The sequence below is a fragment of the Belonocnema kinseyi genome, chromosome 1 (assembly GCF_010883055.1).
Source record: "Belonocnema kinseyi isolate 2016_QV_RU_SX_M_011 chromosome 1, B_treatae_v1, whole genome shotgun sequence".
Classification (NCBI taxonomy): Eukaryota; Metazoa; Arthropoda; class Insecta; order Hymenoptera; family Cynipidae; genus Belonocnema; species Belonocnema kinseyi.
In genome coordinates this window covers 57,041,138-57,063,863 of record NC_046657.1, presented here as the reverse complement: position 1 = coordinate 57,063,863, position 22,726 = coordinate 57,041,138, and the positions used below count along the sequence as shown (strand labels likewise).

The following is a 22,726-nucleotide window of genomic DNA, read 5'->3' as shown; positions in this document are numbered from 1 at the left end:
TCCGTCTCCACGTGTCTAACGGCTCCTGATCGAAGAAACGCATATAATCGTGTGCATTGGGCGAAAATTCGATGTACTATGTAGCAAGTTGGCAGTGCCAAGACCGATAGCAGCAGGGCTTCTACTACTCGTGCGCGATAGCAGTCCGCCCTCGGCCCCTCCTCGCCCCCCTCATCCACGAACGCGCGACCCTCTTTGCCCCGCTCCTCAGGGTATGTAAGCCACCTCACGATATCCCACCGTTCCAGTCTCGCAGCGGTACTCGCGTGCGAAATAATATGGCTCGGGAGTCGAACCTGGAATAGACCTAGACATAGTGCTCTCGCGATACTAGACAGAATCGACAGAGCAACGCGAGAAAAAAAATAAAAGATTAACAAAAAACAGTGCTTGCTAGAGAAAGCACTTGAAAATTCGAATCGAGTGCGCCTCCTCTCTTCTATCTCCCTCTTTTTTTTTACTTTTTTATCGTACGACCAAAATCGTGGGTGCTGTGCAACAATACTCATATCAAGTGGACTCGTGTCACTCCTGCTTGTCATCAGAGTGAGAAAGTACGTCAGTGAGTTGAAGTGATATCTGAAAATCCCTGTTTTTTTCCTAATCCAACCACGTCGATCGAGAGTTCAAAAGTGTCCGGAAAAGACGTTCGAAAAAGATTTCCCGATTAGCGGATGCACCAACGTCGAAGTTGAATTCTCGAACGCGAGTTCCAAGTGATCCAAATAAAAAACTTCGATTTCCGCTGATGCACCTTCGTTTTTTTCGTAATCGGTTCTGTTACCACGTCTATAGCTCGAGTTGCCCCGCCTCTGGTTTCTCGTCATCTCGCCCCACCCGACCCGATTTGTGACGACGGCTCAAAGTAATTAGAGAAATAATGCACTCACAACATATGTAGTGAGATTAGAGCATTAGAGCGATACTTGAGATAGATGGACGAGTTTTTCGACTGGATATAAAATAACGGGAGCTGGTCCGCGAGCGGTGAGACTGCCATTCGTCGCGAGAGGGAATACCAAATTACCAAGTAGAAACTGGTAGAAACGACTGCTTGACTTGATCCGCCTGACTGTGACACGTGAGTATATAATCGCCTAGAACTTACCATATAGACTCGCACAGTTTGGTTCCCCTCTCCACGAAGCTTTTATTAGACTCATCTACCCCGCAGCACCCTATTTACCCCGCAACACCTCCTTTACCCCGCAACACTCTCCTTACCCCGCAACACTCTCTTTACCCCGCAACACCCTCTTTACCCCGCAACAACCCATTTGTCCCGCAAGGAAAATCTCGAAACTATTTTGACTATCCAGATGCATCCAGTCCAGTTTTCTATTCTCTAGAAGACATTTTTGTGTCCATTATCTAGGATCGTCGCAATAGATAAAAGCCAATTTAGACGCACGTTCTTGTGAGCCATGCAATCAAATTTGACCTAGTAAAGATAAATCAACCTGACTGAGAAGTGTGAACCATGTGCTATTAATATGCAATCGACATAATGTTGAAGTTACGCATGTTACATAAATTTCACTCGACTTGAGTTTCCCGTGCAGAAGTGGACAGGTTTGCCCCTAATAAGGCATGAAATGTCGCCTTAGACGGGGGCACGGCCTTGGAGGTTGATATTGACATATATACCCACGTTTCATATTTTATGGACAATTATTTTCTACCGATTCGCAGATTGATATTGACAGCCACTGGTTTTCGAGTTTTGATCGGGGCAAAGTGGGCTTTGGGATTTATAGTAAATCCTCACTAATTTTAGAGTCATTGGCGAAAGTGGACTAGAAATAATCTAATATTGGAAATATAAACTCAATTATTTAAACATTTTATCGGGGTAAAATGGGTCCCTGGAATTAGTTTCACATATGAGTTTTATCGGGGTAAAGTGGTCTGGGGATTAATAATAAATATCCACTAATTTTATAATTTTATAGAAAAAATGGGTCAGAAGTAGTATTAACATATGAACCCACTAATTTGCCGGTTTTATAGGGGCAAAACGGTCCCCTGGATTAAGAACATATATAACTTTGATCGGGGTACAGTAGTCTAGGAGATTAATAACGTATATCCACTAATTTTATAATTTTATAGTAAAACAGTGGTGTCAGAATTAGTATTGGCATATAAAGTCCCTAATTTGCCAGTTTGATAGGGGCAAAATGGTCCCCGGGATTAATAACATATATAAGTTTGATCGGGGTAAAGTAGTCTGGAAGGTTGATAACGTATTTCCACTAATTTGATAATTTTATAGTAAAAAAGTGGGTCAGAATTAGTATTGGCATATAAAGTCCCTAATTTGCCAGTTTGATAGGGGCAAAAATGTCCCTGGGATTAGTAGCACATAACTTCTATCGGGATAAAGTGGGCTGGGTATGAATAAAAAATATCGAATAATTTACCCATTTTATAGAAGAAAATGCGCCATGGGTAGCTTCATTTTTTAATTCGATCGGGTACAAATGGTCCCCGGATTAATATTATATCGAAGTTTGATTGGGGCAAAGTGATCCGCGTGATTAATAATATATACTCACTAATTTTAAATTTGTACAAGAGAAAATGGGCCAGGGGCAGTCTAATATGGACATATGAATCCAGAAATTTTCGAGTTCCATTGGGGCAAAATGGTCCACGGGATTAGCATTCATCGAAGAAAAGTGTTTTGGGGGCCAATAACAAATACCCACCAATTTAAGTGTGTTATAAGCGAAAATAGGCCAAGGGTAGCTTAGTTTTCGAATTTGATCGAGACCAAATCGGGGCAAAGTGGTCTCGAAGATTAATAACATATATCCACTATTTTTAAAGTTTTAAAGAAAAAAATGGGTCAGCGGTAGCCGAATAATGATATACAAACCCACTCATTTTTTAGTTTCATTGGGGTAAAGTGGTCCCCAGTATTAATTGCATATATGAGTTTTATAGTGGTAAAGTGGTCTGGGGAATTAATAACATATATCCACTAATTTTAAAGTTTTATAGCAGAAAATGGGTCAGGGTTAGCCTTATTTTTAAGTTTGATCGGGGCAAATTGGTCCCCGGGATTATTAACACACGTGATTTTGATCAGGGTAAAGTGGTCTGGGAGATTGATAACATATATTTACTAATATTAGACTTTTATAGAAAAATGGGCCAGGGGTAGCGTACTTTTCACATTTGATCGGGGCAAAATGGTCCCCGCAATTAATATGAAATATTAGTTTAATCCGGGTAAACTAATAACTAATTCTTAAGCACTATAGAAGAAAATAAGTCCGAAGTAGTCCAATATTTACATATATAGCCACTAATTTTCACGTTTCATTGGGGTAAAGTGGTCCCCAGGATTAATAGCATATATGAGTTTGATCGGGGCAAAATGGTCTGGGAGATTAATAACATATATCCTCTAATTTTAGAGTTTTGTAGAAGTAAATAGGTCAGGGGTAGCTTAATTTTCAAGTTTGATCGGGGCAAAATGGTCGCCGGGATTAATAGCATATATAGGTTTTATCGGGGAAAAGTGGTCCGAAGGATTAATAACAAATACTTACTAATTCTTGAGCTTTATAGAAAAAATGGGTCAGGGGTAGCCTAATATAGGACATATAAACCCATTAATTATCGAGTTTCATTGGGGTGAATTGGTCCCCAGGATTAATAGTATATATGATTTTGACCGGGGCAAAGTGGTTTAGGGATTGTTACCATAAACCAAATAATTTTAGAGCTTTACTAAAGAAAATGGGTTAGAGGTAACGTAGTATTTGCATTTAAACCCAATAATTTTTGCGTTTCATTGAGGTAAAGTGTTTCTTGAGATTAATAGTATATATGAGTTTGATCGGGGTAATTTGGTCTAGAGAATTAATAATATACATCTAACTTTAGAGTTTTATAGGAAAAGTTGGGTCAGAAGTATCTTAATATTGGCATATAATCCCACTAATTTGTTAGTTTCATCGGGATAAAGTGGGCCGGGCATTAATAACATATATACTCACTAATTTTACAAATTTATGAGGAAAACGGGCCAATATTTGATTTTTTATTTGTATCGGGGCAAAGTGGTCCGCGGGACTGATCAAATATACCCACTAATTTAAGAGTTTTTTAGGGGAAAATGAGTCGGGGTAACTTAGTCTTGGCATTTATAATTATTCATGTTCGAGTTTCATCGGGGCAAAGTGGTCCATCGGGGTAAAATGGACCAAGGGTCGTAAATGTCAATTTTTTTCTCTCTTGAACCTAGGAGTTTCTTTTGCAACCTCTTTAAAAGTTTAAAATGGATTTTTTGCGTAAAGTGATGGAAATAATATTATTAACATTTTTTAATTAGTTTTTTTTAATATGGAAAAATATTGGTCTGCAGTAAATGAATTTTCCGATTTTTCCTTTTAAAAATGTGTACAATTTGTACAGTAATTAATTTCTTAAACATTAATTCAATTCAAAAGGTCTATCTTGAAAAGTAATTAATATTTTGCCAAATTTATTACATTTTCTAATGAAAAATCATAAAATTAATTTTTGTCGTTTTTCTCGTAAAATTATAAATATTATAGGAAAAAATTGTAAAGAGAAAAAATAAGTCTTTAATAAATTAATTTAATCATTCTTTTGGTACTTTTAACTGGGTTGTGTAAAAGTCACACAAAAATTAATAATAAAATAGTACAGTAATTATTTTTTAACTAAAATTCTTGTTTAAATTCTTATGTATGATAAATAAAGAAAAATAATATATGGCTTAATAAATTAGAAAGGTAATATTTGTTTCTTGTTCCTGAACTAAAATATTTTCTTATTGATCACCGCAATCCTAATCGAAATTCTGCGCTCTTACCTGTCACGAGATTCGAGAAAGTTAAACACTGGTTATATAATTGTTAAATAATGAGAAAGTACTCTTTTTTTATTGGATGCTGCTTGAACAATTACGTTTGTATGAAAAGTGAGATCAGTTTCTTAATCTCAATACTTAACAATAATTGAATCCTTTTTGTGAATAATTATGATAACAAACACGCGCACTGCGTGCAAAATAATTTTTTTACTCACGCAATTTATAAATTAAAATATAAAATTAATATTAACACAACATTTTTTAAATTCATAGTATCTATTATTTAAAATAATAGAAAAGCAAGAACAATATTTTTGATAATTAACGAAAATTGGTGTCTTAAGTTCAGAATTATTATAAATAATTTTTTACTAGGTACAGACAATGAAGCAGTTTCATTGTCGATCAAAAATATCAATTCTCGACTAAAAATATGAACATAAACTATTATTGTTTAATTATTGTGAATATTCTTGAAAATTTTATGATTTTTTTTAACAATAGCAATTTTAGGCGACAAATATTAACATAAGTTACAAAAAATTATTTAAGACTTTAAATCTTCTGTTAAATGTTATGATTTTTCTTAAAAAGTCAACAATACTAACGTAATTCAAAATAATTCAAAATTGTAAATCCTCTTTGAAATTTAATTATTTCGGTTTGAAATATGTAATTTTCGATGTAAAAATTCGACATAACTAAAAATTGTAAAAATAAAAACTGTTAATATTCTTTGAAATATAATTTGTTTTATTATAAAAAATACCAATTTTCAAGAAAAAACATTAACATAAATCAAAATTGTTTAAGAATTCAAATCTTCTTTGAAATTTAATGACTTTTATTTAAATTACTGATTTCCGGTGTAAAACGTCAAAGTAACCTAAAATTGTTTTAAAAAGTTATCAGTCTTCTTTGAAATATAATATTTTTTAATCAACAATTTGAAATTGCGACGAAAAATATTAGTATAACCTATTTTTGTTCAAATAATGTAAATATTTGTTGAAGTCTGACGGTTCTTTCATTAACAATTGCAATTTTAGACGAAAAATACTAACATAAGATAACAAAAAGTAGTTTTAGGATTGTAAATCTTCTTTTACATGGCATGATTTTTGTTTTAAATAACCGATTTCTGTCAAAACGTTAAAATGCCAATTCAATTGGTTGAAAATTTTGTAATCTTGGAAATCTAATAATGTGTGATTAAAAATATCAGTTTGCGGTGTAAAACTATAACACAACCTAAAATGTTAGAAATGGAAAATGTTGAAAATTCATTTTTGCTTAGAAATACTTATTTCTAGTGGAAACCTGAAAATTATTTTGTCTTCGAAATTTGATGATTTTATGCTAAAATTCTTTTTTAAATATTAATTTTAATATTTTAAAGAAAATAAATCATTGGATTTTAATCACATGGGTTTTTTTTTAATCAAAATTTTGAATAAAAAACGATTATAAACTGAATTTGTGAAAAAATTATAAATATTCTTTTAACTCTACCAATTTTTATAAAAATGCTAATCTTCTTAAAATTAAAATGATTTTTATTAATAATACTACTTTTTGATGTAAAATAGGAATATAACCTTAAACTTTTAAACAATTCTGAATATTCTTTTAAATGTGATCTTTTAAATAAAAATTACAATTTCCGACAAAAAACATGAAGAGAATTCGAAAATTTTCCATATTTTAAATTTTATTATTTTGTACAAAGTCAATCATTGGATTCAAATTGTTTAAAGTTTTGTTTAAAAATATCAAAATTAAGTAAAACACTAACAATACCTAAAGTTATTGAAATTGTAAATATTTTCTTTAATCTCATAATGTTCTAAGAACAAAGGACATTTTTTATACAAAATTCTGACATAACCTAAAATTGTTTCAAAAATTTTCAAGTCTTCTTCGAAAATTTTTGAATTTATATTAAAATTCTTTCTATTTTTTTATTATTTCTAGCAAAGGCTCCAAAAAAAATTGTTTAAAGAAGTTCAAAGAAGTTGAAGAAAGTAAAAGTTAAAAGAAGTTAAAAGTTTTTTTATTGTGGAGGGCTAAATTAAGAAAAAGTTTTAAATTCCCCAGAAGATGTTTTTGTATTTTCGAAGCCTTGTGACCTGCATATCGTCCCACGCAAAGCAAATTTGTGTGAAATCAGAGTTACAAAATTAGATCCTTCATTGCATTGCTGAGTAATTCTCGAAAATAAACCATCAATTGGAATTAGTTTCATTTACCCACAAAATTTAAGGTAATTTTTGGCAATAACAAATTCGGATCTAATATTAAACATATTTTCACTGAAGAAAGAATATTAATAATTTTAACTTTAATTTTTAAATTAACTTTTTCTTAAACATTTTTAGTTTACGTTAGCGTTTTACACGAAAAATTGGCATTTTTAGGCTAAAATTATTATAATTTGAAGATTTAGAATCTTTTAGTAATTCTGAATTATGTTAGAGTTTTTCGTCTCAAACTGGCATTTTTAATAATAACAAAAAATCAATGAAGGTTAAAAAATCTAAAACAATTTTAGGTTATGGTAGCGTTTAACACCTGAATTTAGCATTAATTTTTTTTTAAATTATTATTTCAACAAGATTAAGAATATTTTTAAATTTTTTGATTAGGTTAGTGTTTTTTGTCTAAAAATTGTATTTTTAGTAAGAAAAAACTCAATAAAGATTTACAAATTTATATAATTTTAGATAATGATAGTGTAATACGCAGAAAAATTGGTATTTTAAAACAAAAACCACTATAATTTGATCAACATTTATAATATTTGATTAATTTTTAATTATTTTAGGTTTTTTTGTCGGTTATTGGTATTATAATTTAAAAAAGATTTAGGATCTTTTCACAATTTTTGGTCATGTTAGTGTTTTTAGTGGGCAATTGGTATTTTTAATTTTTTTAAACATTATATTCCAAACATTTCAAAGAAGATTCAGAAATTTTCAATAATTTTAGGTTATGTTACCTTTCAAAACCGGAAATCGATGATTTTAAACTAAAATCATTCAATTTCAAAGAATATTTGCAATATTAAACAATTTTTTCTCATGTCACGTTACTGTTTTTCGTCAACAATTGCTATTGTTGACGGAAAATATGAGATTTCAAAGAATATTTACAATTTCAACAACTTTAGGTTATGTCAGCGTTTCACCTGATTTTGTTGTTTTTATACAAAACTTTAAACAATTGAAATTGAATAATTTATTTTTGTTATCAATCATAAAAAATATTATCCCTCCTTTCCCTTTCCAATCTTAGACGATAGATACCATGAAATACAAAAATATTGTAATTAACATTAATTTTATATTTACATTAAAAAATTGTTACAGACAAAAAACCGAGCGCGTAATAAATGTGTTTGTTTTCTAGTCTTCAGTAAAAATTCTGTATTTCCTCGTCAAGTTTATATATAAACATGAGAATTAAATTTCTTTGAGAATGTTGATATGCGTTGTTGGCTTTAGGCTCTGATAAAAAGAAAAGAATTACATTCTTTCAAACCTTTGAGCAACACAGTGGTGGCTCACATCAGTCTATTTTATTAAATCTCTTTAAAAAAATGATTTTAATTTTAATTTTTTTGTTAATTAAAATTTACTTAATTTTCTATTAGCAACATTCTTAAAGAAATATCATTGAAGTTCAGTACAATCCCCAGTAATTGTAAGAAAGAAAACTGATAATTAGAAAAATGAGTCAACGTCGTAATTAATTTAGGATATTAATTCTGCAAATATTTTTTATGGAAAAAAGTGTAACACATGTATACACAATTGCACACGTGGCAGGTCCACATACTTGACTTGTTATCTGGAGCAGAGTTGTCTCCACTGAGGTTGCGCTGTATTGATCTGACACGTTTTCCGGTTCTATGCTAAAGCATACTGAAGCTAGTGACAGAACATAGAGAAAACAATTTATCAAACTGATAATAATCATATTAATAATGCAGAAACTGAAAAATTATTTTTTTATGATAATATATGACACTTGACCCACCCAAAAAATGTATGACAATATAATAATAACGTGGTCTTAAATCAATATTTAAACTTTTTTGGGGGAATTTCGATCTTTGGTGTTGGACAACACTTTTTAACAAATGATAATAATGGAGAAACCTAAAAACTATTCAGAAATAACAATATCATGAAATTCGAAAAGAAAATATATGACAATATAATAATAGAAATTGATTATAGTTTTTCCTCTCTACATGGTCATAAAATTCTTATATCGATATTTTTACAAATGTCTTTGAAAATTTTGGTGTTTGATCATGGAAAATAATTCAAGAAAAACAAATAATAATCCAGAAACCTTAAAACTTGTATAAAATAACAATATAATGAAATAAGATACTGATATTAATTTCTTCTCTCTAAACTGTTCTAAATTCTTATTTTAAAAAATGTATGAATATTGATGTTTCGTTTTGGAAACCCATTTAATGATACACAAAAAAGGAAAAAAAGCGAACAAACCTAAAAACTATTAAAAAATAAAGATATAATAAAGTATGAAAAAATATATGACAATATTATAATAATAATAATAATAATAATAATAATAATGTGGTCTTAAATCAATATTTAAAAAAAAATCTTTGAAATTGTTGATGTTTGGCGTTAGAGAACATTTTTTAACAAATGGTGAGAATGGAGAAACCTAAAAACTATTAAGAAATAATCATATCATGAGATATTTTATAATTCGACAAATTTGTTTTGGGAATTTTATTTTTCGGAATTTTTCAGTCGTCCCTCTTCTCTCTAGATTATCTAAAGTCAATATTTAAACAAATTTTGTTGAGAGTATTGAGGATTGGTGTTAGAGAAAATTTACAAAAATAATAATGCAAAAAACTAAAAACTATTATAAAGTAACAATATAATGAATTAAAATCAAATTTATGACAATACAATAATGTGGTCTTAAATAAATATTTTTAAAGATTTGTTGGTGTTTCTTTAAATTTAATTTTATTAATTCAATTTTATAGATTTTATAATTATAATTAATAGAATATGGCAAAAAAATTAATTAAAGAAAATTACATATTGTTATTATTATTTTTTTTTCATATATTACTTTTTTCATTTTTTTCATAAAATTCTTTTCATTAATAATAATTTAATTTTTCTCTACATTGCCTCAAATTAATTTTTTTTAATTTCATTCAGTGCGTTGACGATTGGTGTTGAAAAACAATTTTTTTTTTAAAGAATAATATTGCAAACACGCAAAAGCTATTACAAAATAACAATATAACGTAATATGAAAAAAATGCATGACAATATAGTAATAAAAATTTACGTTAGTTTCTTCCGTATAAATGGTATTAAATCAATATTTTTGAGAACTTCTTTCAAAGTTTTGATGTTTGATATTCGAAAACAATTTAACAATCAAAAAATGACAATAAAGAAACCTAAAACCTATTAAAAAATAACAATATAATTAAATATGGAAAATAATGTATGACTATATAATAACAACATGGTAGTAATCAATATTTTTTAAAAAGAAAAAAATAATAAGGAAGAAATCTAAAAACAACTGCAAAATAACAATTTAATGAAATATGAAAAAAAGCATGATAATATAATAATAAAAATTTATGTTAGTTTCTTCTCTCGACATTGGTGTTGATGCTTGGTGTTGGAAAACAATAAAAAAAATAATCCAAAATTCTGAAAACTATTACAAAGTAATAATATAATGAAATATAAAAAGAAATGTAGGACAATATAATAATAAAATGATCTGATATCAATTTTTTTTATTTGTCTTTTAGAACGTTAATATTGGGTTTTAGAAAAAAATTTAATGTAGAAAAGTAAAAACTTTTGTTAATTAACAATATAATGACATATGAAAAAAAAATTTATGACAATACAATAATAATGTGGTCTTAAATCAATATTTTCAGAAATTTCTGACAGAATGTTGTTGTTCGGAGTTGTACAAAAATGTAACAAACAAAATAATGATAACGCAGAAAACTAAAAACTTTTACAAAATAACAATGTGATAAACGATGAAAAAAGTATGACAATATAATAATAGAAATTGACATTAGCTTACTTTCTCTGCGTTGTCTTAAATTAATATTTAAAAAATTCTTCGACGGAGTTGATGTTTGGTGTTGGAAAACAATTAAAAAAGAATAATCCAGAAATCTAAAGACTATTACAAAGTAATAATATAATGAAATATAAAAATTAATCAATGACAATCTAATAATAAAATGGTACTAAATCAATATTTAAAAAAAGTTTGAATATGATGACTTTAGTTGGTAGAAAACAATTTGAAAAAATATAAAAATGAAAAAAATATTACAAAATAACAATATAATAAAATATGGAAAAAAATCTCGGACAAAATAATAAACATTAATGTCACTTTTTTCTCTTCACTTGATCTTAAATCAATATTTTAAAAAGCTTGTTGAGAATTTTAATTTAAGTTGTTAATTTTAGGGTCAGATAAATATTACATAATTTCTTAGAGGGGAACAATTTACAATCGAGAGTGTTATTCTTTATTTAATATCACAGTCGCAAAATTATATAAAATTAATTAAACAAATGTCCGTAAAAGCAAAATCTCTGTAAAATACCACTGTAGTAAAAATATCATATAATTAAGAACATTATGGCTAAATAATCATTCAAATATTCCATATAAAATATAAGAAAAAATATATAAAAAAAAATTGTGGTTAAAGCATTATTTATGAAATTAAAAAAAAATCCTGTGATCTACATTTGACGAAAATATTTTTTTTTAATTTCTGATATAAAAAACAGACAATCGGTGATTTGACAAAAAATGATCGAAAACAATACCTTCAGTCTTATTCACTATATTTCCAACGTATTTTCCTCTCGTAAAAATTCGGTATTTTGCGCCAGAGACGATTAAAAATAAAACCCGGAGAGAAGAGAGTTATTAACTTACGAATGGCGCAACTAAAATTGCAGATCTTTTGGAAAAGGTCCAAGAGTCCGCGAGAATCCTTTTACTAACCGATTTCAAAAACATTTTTCGTAACTTGAGAAATATGAATTATTAGCAGAAAATGCACGCGCACGAAAGGCGCGTTTACATTCCGGGTCTTTTATTTCTTAATATTTATAAACAATTAAAAGTTCTGTAGTAAGAAATTTTTTAATATTGAGATTTTAAGTATTTTTTACCTGATTTAAATAATTTAATATATCATTATATCTGCAGCAATTATTCGCGCGCTACACGCCACAATAGTGCAAATTTTGAATTTATCATTGAAGGACTTTGATAACATATTACGGTACTCATAAGATAAAAAAGGTTTTTTTCTGCGAAAAAAAATCTACATATTAAATTCGTTCAAGTAAATTATTTATGACAAAGATTATGTTAAATGTTGAAAATATTTTTTAGCAGAATAATTTTTGTTAAGCTATTACAATACATATAAGGTGGAAAATATTTTTTTTAGTGAAAAGGATGCAGATTGTCTGTTTGTTCACTTAAATTATTTATAAAAGAGATCAATTTTAAGTGCTAAAAATATTTTGCAGGATAATAATTTTTGTAAGGTATCACGATACTTATGAGATGAAAAAAAAATTGTTTTCGGTAAAAAGGAACGAAAATGTTCTATTTCCTAACTTATATTATTTATAACAAAACTAAATTTTGCTTATTAACAGTATTCTAGACTATTTCTTTTCATCTCTCCCCCTCTTGCAACTCCCCTCCTCCTCCTCATTTTCCTTCGCCTCCTCCTCTTCCACCTCCTCCTCCCCGTGTTCTTCTCCATTTCCAACTCCTTCATCCCCTTCCCCTCTTCCTCTTTCACTTCCTCCTAAAGTCCTCCTCCTCTTCTAACTCATTCACCTTCTCCTCCACCGCCACCACCTTTAACCAGTTAAAAACAGTTGCAATTTTATCCAATGATCTTTGGTTAAAAAACTGTTTTTAACTGGAAGCGGAGAAAGATAAGGATGGGGAGGAGAAATAAAAAGGAGAAAGGAGAATAAGGATAAGGAGGGGGAGGAGAATCTGAGAAAAACCATTTTTTCTTAATAATTCACTTTTTTAAGTTGTTTCTTTTTTAAAGAAAACTTTCAAATCGTTTAATAATTCAAGGCTGTAGACCTTCTTGAGTACGTAGTAAATTCCAGATGTGCACCACAGTACGCGCGCAAAAAGTTTTTTATTAGCAATTAAATTCATTCGCAATATAAATATTTCAGGGTGGCCTTTAAAAAATTTCTACTTTTCCCAGTTAACAAAGATTTTTTCAGGTCATTAAAATTTTTAAAACTCAAACTCTCAAACCTTAAAAAATGTTCAGTTGAAGTATTCAGTACTTAACTATAAAATCAAAGCATCAGAACTCTTCTGAATTAAAAGTATTTCATATTGAGGTAAACAAATTTTATTTTATAATTCCATCAAACTTTTAATAATAGAAAATTAAAAATTGTAGGTCATTTAATGCTTGGGGAATTATTTATCAAGTACCATCTGTTTTGCTGATCTATAACTCTGTCAATATCAATAAAAAATTTGTTTTCCATCACAGTTTCGATCAAGTTTGTCATAACCTTGAAAATTAATTTTTAAGTTGTCAAAAATGTAACTATTTTAGAATCGCGCATTCAGAACTTCAATTTTAAATTAGAGTTATATAAGTTTATAAGATTATACCAATTGTTATCAGCTATCTATTATAATACCATGTGGTATCAACATTCAAAATGATGAGTTCGATTTTTCTAAACTAAAAACCATGAGGTTTTTATACAAAGAAAATTTACTGGTATTTTCACAGTTGAAAAATTAGGAATTGAAAAGTTGTGAGCCTTCAAAGTTTAATTATTCTTTGACTTCATTAAATTTTGCATCTCGCATTTTAAAATTCAATCATTTTAATCTAAATTGCAAAATGAATAACTTAAAACTCAATGATAAAGCATTTACTCGCGAGGGAAACAACTTCATGCTGAGGATAATTTTATAAGAAGGCAAAATGACGGATACTAATAAACTGTCACATTGAAATAATAGAAAAAGCCACGAGGCAAAAAACGCGCGAAAAGCGAGCAGAAAGACAGGAGTTTAAAGCTCCTCTTTTTATTTTTATAGTTCACAATATTCACATCCCCAATTAACCACCTTTGATTTGGTCAATATTAAATAGAAAATTAAAGAAAATATATTTATTTTGCAGACAATACTGAGAGAATCTCTTACCGAGATTGGACACTGAGAGTGCAAAGTAAATCTACACTACGATCCAGTTGATCGAGTGACTCGATCATTCTCATTCTGACTAACCCAAGGAAAAGGAACAGGAAAAAACTGCTCTTGAAGCCCAAAATGCACATTGAGGTGCAGGTTGCGCTAAATTTTGTGATATCGTACCTATACAACAAACTACCAAGACGACGAGTGAATATCTTTGGTGAAGAATTGGAGAAGGCGCTAAAGGAAAAATTCAAAGGACACTGGTATCCGGAAAGACCATTCAAGGGTTCTGCCTTCAGATGTCTCAAGACCGGAGATCCAATAGACCAAGTTTTGGAGAGAGCTGCGAAGGAAAGTGGTGTACCAATTCAGGACATTCTGGAGAATTTACCAGCTGAATTGGCCGTCTGGGTTGATCCTGGTGAAGTTAGTTATCGAATTGGGGAGACGAGTATAATCAAGATCCTTTATTCCGAATCAGCAGATCTTCACGATGAGTGCTCGGCTGATCGCGAGGTCACAAAGACTTTTAATCCCGAGGCTCAGTGCTTCAGGCCCATCGATGCAGTGGGAACATCACTAAGTGGACTCAGTTTGAGTCCCAAGTCAACATCACCATTTCCTACTTCCCTGGCTGGTAGTGGTAGCGTTAGTGGCGGTGGTGGAAGCAGCAGTAGCAGTAACACTAGTAATGGTTCCAATAGCAATAATCAACAACAGCAAAATGGACACTCGGGATCGTCTTCGGCTCCCTCGCCCACTCCTCTATCTAGTTCCTTCAAGAGTTCACCTAGTCCGGTTCCCAGTTTCATACCTCGAACCACCGCTCCCTTGACATTCACCACCGCCACCTTCGCACAGACTAAATTCGGCAGCACCAAACTCAAAACAAGCAGTAAACGTGCCAACAGGTATATTTCTTCATATCATATTATTTAATCTCCCAGTGGGCGCCCTTAGAATGTCCTGTAACTTGAGACCTTTAAGAGATCCTTGGGATCTTTTCATTTCTTCAAAAAGTCCTCAGGACTTCTTTAAAGCGTCCGCCAAGAGACATCTGCAGGGCAACTTTAGGACTTGTGCGCAATGAATATAAATTGATTGACATAAATATTTTAAAAGCTCTTCAATTGTATCAAAAGAAATTTTTTCGTAGAAGTCACCGGGAGATGCTAAAGACGTCCTTGGAATTTATCTCTGCTCTGTGACTTGATGTCTTTAAGAAATCCATTGGACCTTTTCGTGTCTTTAAAAGAGCCTCGTGATGTCCTCAATACGTTCGCCAGAATAAGCCTATAGGACAACTTGAGGACTTGTGCGCAATCAATATATATTGATTGACATAAATATTTTAAAAGCTCTTCAATTGTATCAATAGAAATATTTTGCCATTTAGCTGTCACTGAGCTATGCTAAAGATGTCTTCAGAATGTAACTCTGTCTTGCGACTTGATGCCTTTAGGAAATATTTTTAACGCTTTCCTGGTAAGAAGGCTTGCATTAAAAGGTGTTAAAACTATTGAATCCCTAAGAATGCTTTTTCTGTCCTTCGTTTTTCAATCCTCATCATAGGGAAAAATTCCAATTCCTTTCAAAGCTGATCGGAGCTGTCAAACTTAACCTCTGATCAATTAAAAACACGAATTTTGTTTGAAGCTTTAGAACGCACTTTAAAAGCATGAATTTTATCAAATCTAGTAGAATCGTACACAAGAATACATCTGTTTGTCGTGAAATATTTGCTTTGTTCAAATATTATCAATTACAAAAATATAAAGTCACGATAAAACATTCGAAAAATTATTTTTCATTATAGCCACCTGTGTGCAAATTAATCCTCATATCGGTTTCTTTGTTTCATCTAAAAATATTCAGAAAAAAATTACTTTGCTGGGTACAGAAAGGGATTAAATTCAAGAGATATCTTCTATTGCTGAGAAGATTCCAAACGGGCGGACAAAGAGTGGATTGAAAAGGATTCAATATTTGTCACGTTAACACTGGATGGATAAAATTTTCCAATTCTTTTTAATGCAAGCCGTCTTTCCGGGTTCATGTCTGTAAAAAGATCTTGGGAAGTCCGCCAAAAGACGTATATATAGAACAACTTTAAAACTTGTGTGCACATTGGGACAAAAAGTTTCATTTTTTACAAAAATCACCTCGAAAGTTTCACGCCAAAGACTGTTCCAATATTTCCTGTAACTTTGAAATTGACTTAAACCTTCCCTGAATTGGTGCGAGAGGGCTCCACCGCTCAGTCATTTTAGGCACTGCGCAAATCGCGTCTAAAGTGGTTTAACTCGATACTGCGCATGCGCAGATGTTTGATCCGCGCCTAAAATAAGGCATCTTCAAAAAGCGCAGCAATAATGAGGAAGTTGCATTAACTGAGATAATAAAATATTTTGATTCTTTAGTAACTCATTATTTTATTCTAAGAAGGAAGAATTTTGTATTGAATAAGAAAAAGGTTTTTTTCCTTGATAAAGTTTGGATATTACTTCCACTCGTGGCATTTTCGCCAAAAGTATAGTTTGGCTAAGGTACTATATTAGATGGAAATATGCAAGCTGCCATTCCGGCCCCCCCCCCCCCCAAATTCAAAATCGCTACATTGATATAGAATTATATAAATACACTTACATGATATAGATTATTTATTTTTAAATTATACTGAAGCATTGTTATCAAAACATAAATTATAAATAAATTACGTGATATAATATATGAAATATTTAAATTCGACTATATGATTTTTTAACCCACACATTTGTCAAAAAGTAGCTCTTTCAAAAATTACTACAATAACATTACTACAATACTTTACAAGAGTTTATTATGATAGCTATTTATATTTCACGTCATACGTCCTTCTGTAGATAAATGGGTTCCTAACCTTACTTTCTTCTGGATCTCATTTCGCTTTAATATATCAAAAAAGTGCTCATATGCAATTTAATTGCATGTAAACATAATCCTCAGACCCATTATATTTGAATTATATTGTGATAGTCATCAATATTAGTAATAACTTCGCATAATCTTGAGTTTAAATTCGGTTTCCATTTGTCGCATCTACAATTTATGATCCACATTGACAGTCTTTCTCTTCGCCCTAGTGAAAAACGGTAAAGTTTAAATCCATCCTCGCTTCTATTTTTACAAAACGGAGCACTGCAGCAGACCATTTTTCTTATATTCTAAACTTAATTTTAATTAAACTATACGATATGCTTATCGCACTGTTTCCCGCGAACTGTCCAGAAACCAGAATGGCGGTTGCATATGCCTGTCTAATATATTACCCTAATTTTAGGCACTGCGCAAATCGCGTCTAAAGTGGTTTAACTCGATACTGCGGATGCGCAGATGTTTTATCCCAGCCTGAAGTAAGGCATCTTCAAAAAGCGCAGCAATAATGAGGATGTTGTATTAACTGAGATAATAAAATATTTTGATTCTTTAGTAACTCATTATTTTATTCTAAGAAGGAGGAATTTTGTATTGAATAAGAAAAAGGTTTTTTTTTTCTTGATAAAGTTTGAATATTACTCCCGCTCGTGGCATTTTTCGCCAAACGTATAGTTTGGCTATATCTTCGTGACGTTATTCGTCGTGGCAAAATTTAAACTACCTTAATTATGAAAAATAGAAAAACATACTAAAAATGGTTTCTAAACATGAATTTCAAAGTATAAATGTCTCTGAATGGCTTTCATGTATTATTAATAAATAATAATTAATAATAATTACAAAGAAAAGAATTTAAATAGTCTACCCAAATAGCTTTTGCCCATTGTCTACGTGTTTGTATGTTTTGCGGTAAAGGAATACAAATTTTATTCGAATCTTCATCCTCCTTAGAATCACATAGGCGTGAATCGGATTTTTTTCAAGTACTAGAAACTTAAAAATTGTTTCTTTTCTCTATAACGTTATTTACTGCTTTCAGTTTCTAAAATTATGCTTATCTGATTTCATGCAACATCCCTATTCTTTACGCAAAGCTGACAGATATAATAGTTTTTTTAGCACAATTTATAAGCATGAAGAGTGCAACTTCATAGGTGGGTTTTGCAAAATAACTATTTGCGATACAAGAGCGTGAAGTATGTTATTTTTTGCAACGCTCACATCGAAAGTTGCACACCAAAGACTGCTTCAAAAGAGCAGACTTCACAATCTTTCTCTTATTTTACACTTTTCCCTCTTTTAATGAATTCTGGGTCAAAATTCATCTATTTTAGTTAAAAATGTTCTATTTGGTTAAAAATTAACAGTCTGTTATAATGTTATCTTTTAAAATGGAGAATCCTTCTGTTTTATTGGAAATACGTTTTTTTAACAAAAAAATTTGTCCTTTTAAATCGAAAATTCTTTTTTTGGTTTATATAAAATTAATCTTTTGGTAGAAAAAACTATTTATCCTCATATTTTCTTGAAATATTTTTTTTATGATTAAATTTTCAACTGAAAGTTAATTATCCATTTTAAATGGAATATTGATTTTTTTAGTAGAAAATTAATGTTTTTTGTAGAAATTTTTCTTCTAGGTTGAAAAAAACTTCTTTTTTTTTTAATTTAAGTGTACCCCTTCACGGAGGCCTGTTTTGAATTAATCTTTTAATTAATTTGACACATCGAGTTCGTATCTAGATTTTGAACTGTGAAGTCTGATCTCCCTATAATTTTGAAATTGGCTGATGGCTTCTTTAAAAGGGCGTAGTGCTAAGACATTTTATGCACCGTGCGACCGGTGTTTAAACTACCCTATCTCGAGGCCACAGGTGCAAGCATTGTTTAAACACAGTCTGCTGAAATAATCTCTTCAATTGTATCAAAAGAAATATTTTCCCAGTGAGCACCGGAAAATCCTAAAGACGTCCTCAGAATGTACCTCTATGTCCTGTCACTTAATGTCTATAGCACATTTGGATCTTTTCATGTCTTTAACTGATCCTCAAGACTTCTGCCAAAGTGCTTATATAAAATGTCTGCTGAACTAATTTCCTTTATACACAACTTAGAAGCATAATTGGTACAACTTTAGCGGTGAATGTTGCAAAAAGAAATTGTTCCAGACATGCTTCTTACCGGTAATCTTTTTGCAGGATGTCACCAACGGAATTCTCCAACTACATAAAGCAGCGGGCAATTCAGCAACAAATTCACCACCACCATCATCATCCGCAGCATCCACAAGCGCAAGGTGGCCTACCAACGTCTCAAACATCACCAAACAGCCGAAGTTTGTCGCCTGGGGTTCAGACTCCTGGTGGTCCACCCGTGGATCCAAGCGCTTACTTTTTACCACACACACCTTACCATCCACAATTTTCACATCGCAGTCTCTTTGACTCTGGCCACAGTGGTTATTTGCCTGCTGACATTTATACGGGTACTAAATTTCCAACATCATACTTGGATCCAACCTCGATCGGTCACCAATTTTATGGCACGATCAACAGCGCCGCTGCTGCTACTGCTGCATCTCAACAGACTTCTGGAAACTTCACCGCTGGTTCCGCCAATGTGATCAGTAGCAGTAGCAGCAGCAGTAGCAGCAGCAGTAACGTATCTCAACAACAAGCGGAGAAGACTATCTTGGTCGAAGGTCTGAATAACTTTGGCCTTGGATCAGTGACTCCTTATCCGGCCAATCAGTATCAGCATCTTCTCGTGGCCAACTAATAGTCCGCAAAACGTTCAGTTGCACGAGGCGGCTCGTTGCACTCGTTTTCGGTAGTCTAAATCCCTTGACCTTGAGAGAGAAAATGAGTGAGAGCATGAAAGAGAAAGAAAGAGTGTGTGAAAAGCTGTTTACTTTCTCCAAGAACTGCGCTACCGTCCAAACTTATCAGACTCACATCAACTGAACAATCCAAGTTTGGCGTCATTTTATCTGGAAGGATGGTCATTGTTAATTATTATTTTGTCTTGGTAGAAAACAAACTTTGTTCTTTGCCAAGGAAAACCATCCTGACAAATGACGTCAACTTGGATTGCTAAATCCTGCTAGGAATGGCTAACCTGCGATACGCCATCTGGTGCCAAAAGCAGAACTTCAAACTCAAATCAAGCAAAATAAATTTTTAAAATAAAAATTAAAAAAAAAGAGTGGAACAAAATATCAAACATGGGCTGTGGCTTTATAATAAGTTAAACTCCAAACTAGGAAAGCATTATTGAAAAGGAAAAAGGATTTTTTACTTTGCTTAATTTGAGTTTGAAATTCGCGGACTCTCCAATTGGACCTACTCTTTCTAGTTTTTGTTTTTGTCACCAGATGGCGAAATGGTCGACCGCCATTCCCAAATGAAACTATGTTTTCAATCAAGGATTTTTGTGAGCGATCGAAAAATGTCGGAACGGTAGCCTAAATCCCTTTGACTACCTCGATATTAGAGACCACACAGAAACACAGACAGACACACCTACACACACAGAGGTCTTCCCTTTATTCCTAAATGGCCTCGTTGCGAATAGCATACAATTGTATAAGAAGAGCAAATTCGGCAGATCGAATTGATCTCATTGGTCGACCGTTAATGAACCGCGCGCGAGCCACGCATCGTCGATCTCTGCTTCCAGAGTTGCGACTCAACGATCTCAGTTTGGAAGAATTGAACCGAGTGTTACCAATAATATATATGTATCTATAATATAAATAAACGAATGTAAAAAAAATATAGGCGCAGGCGTCAGGACTCGAGCGCAGGACTTGAGTGCAGGCATCGCGCGCAATAGCTAAAGGACGGTTGACGCAAAAGTCGCTACGGAACCGAAATTAAAAAAATTGAACGCGCGCGATGATTTTGCTAGAAAGTATGTGTTGAACATAATACATTGGAGTTGAACCAAGTGACATGGACGTGAATGAAAAGAATATGGCGTTAATATGGTTGCTGGTGAAATCGTAGGCAGGTGCATGGTACTTATAAAAATATGAGCACAAAATTGGTGCGCATTATATCTAGACACCATGCGCAAAGAAGCGGACTCCAAGCGCCAAACGCCGACCTTGGAACAGCTACACAGATATTACCAACGCGTAATAATTTATTTTTTCACTGGTATAGTCGGAGAAATAACGATATATCTGTAGAGAGCCTACGTATGATAATGCAAATGCACTTACTTCGGCGAGTTTTCGCAGAACGGTAGAAACTCAGTTGCGCAGTGTGACGCTGATTCTGACGTCAAGTAGATTAATGGACGAAAAATATATTTAAAAAACAAAAATAACAAAAAGAAAAGACAGGGAATACGAAGGCTGCGAATATAGCCCTTCGCGTTTAACGCTTAGTTTTGTACCGTTCATAAAACTCGTCTTTGGTACGATTTTACATTTTATTTTTATAATAATGCAGTAGATGTAGAGGGTGTGTTCGTAGCAACGTAAGTGGCGCTGTTGTACCTTTCCTTTCTTGCGCGCATAGGCGTACCTCAAGCAAGTTAAATATAATTTTTGTACGATGATCGGAATGTGCAGATCCGATATTATAAGCCATAATGATACATTGTAATTTTTAGAGTACCATGATGTAAAGATTACTTTTTGAAAGCAATTTACTTTGATAACTGAGAGAATGTTCTTTTTTTCTTGAACACACACTTTTCACTTCGCGTACACACATTTTATTCTCGCGAAAAGGAACTTTTTATCTGGCTGAAATACGAAAATAAACCAAAAACAAAAGAGTAAGAAATCTGATTTCGTTGAATAAATAAATAAGACATGTTAGAACAAAATTGAGCTTTTTTCATGATACAAGTCACTACTGTCCCGAAAAACCAGGCTGTGGTCACTAATATAGGCATCCGTTAAGACACATACTTTGATCCTGTTTTGCGGGCTCGTTAGATGGCTATGTAGTACTTTCCCCCGCTACACGTCGCTCAGGGGCAAAGTTTGATCTATCTCTCTCACTCACTGATATATTATACATAAATATATACTGGATACGAGATAGCAGTGTATCTACCAAAGGGAGTTTGAGGCAAATTGAAAGAGGTTTTTGACAGTTAACGCCCTCAATGGGCATCCAGTGAAGTAAGTGAAACGAGCGCGAAATTCGAAATGTGTAGTTTATGAGAACAAAAGAAAGAGCATATTTTATTCATCAGAAGAGTATAATTGAGAAACAAAAACTTTTCACAAAAGACATAATATGTCAACCAAATATTTGACTTTCTAAAGAAATTCTCCATCTACTGTAAACTTAACCTACAATAAATTTTCATCGAAAAAGATCAAATGTAAGTTAGAACCAATAAATTTGAATTTAAAATTGTTCAATTTTCATAAAGGACATTGATTATCAATTTAAAATTTAATTATATTTAAAAATTACTATAAAAAAATTGTTTTCGATAAAAATGGAAATAGTAAAACGTAAAACTTTATGCAGAACATATGAATTATATTCTTCTAATGAATAAAATATGTTCCTTCTTTTGTTCTCATAAACTACACATTTCAAATTTCGCGCTCGTTTCACTTACTTCACTGGATGACCATCGAGGGCGCTACATGTCAAAACACTCTTTCAATTTGCCTCAAGCCATCTCGTGTCCAGTATGTGT

General features: G+C 31.7%; 1 protein-coding gene across 1 annotated transcript; it reads left to right on the top strand.

Moving 5' to 3' along the window:
- Positions 1 to 244: 244 nt before the first annotated feature.
- Positions 245 to 21,892, top strand: LOC117173339 (protein Tob2). Its single transcript, XM_033362195.1, has 3 exons — positions 245 to 1,081; positions 14,121 to 15,048; positions 19,252 to 21,892. Exons 2-3 carry the CDS (start codon positions 14,270 to 14,272, stop codon positions 19,829 to 19,831), a joined length of 1,359 nt encoding a protein of 452 aa, XP_033218086.1. The 5' UTR covers positions 245 to 1,081; positions 14,121 to 14,269; the 3' UTR covers positions 19,832 to 21,892.
- The last annotated feature ends 834 nt before the right edge of the window (positions 21,893 to 22,726 follow it).

What these genes read in the sequence shown, in the direction of transcription:
- LOC117173339 (XM_033362195.1), top strand. Translation starts at nt 14,270, where the DNA reads ATGCACATTGAGGTGCAGGTTGCGCTAAATTTTGTGATATCGTACCTA. An exon ending in AGCAGTAAACGTGCCAACAG is followed by an intron (nt 15,049 to 19,251) that starts GTATATTTCTTC and finishes ATCTTTTTGCAG; the next exon opens with GATGTCACCAACGGAATTCT.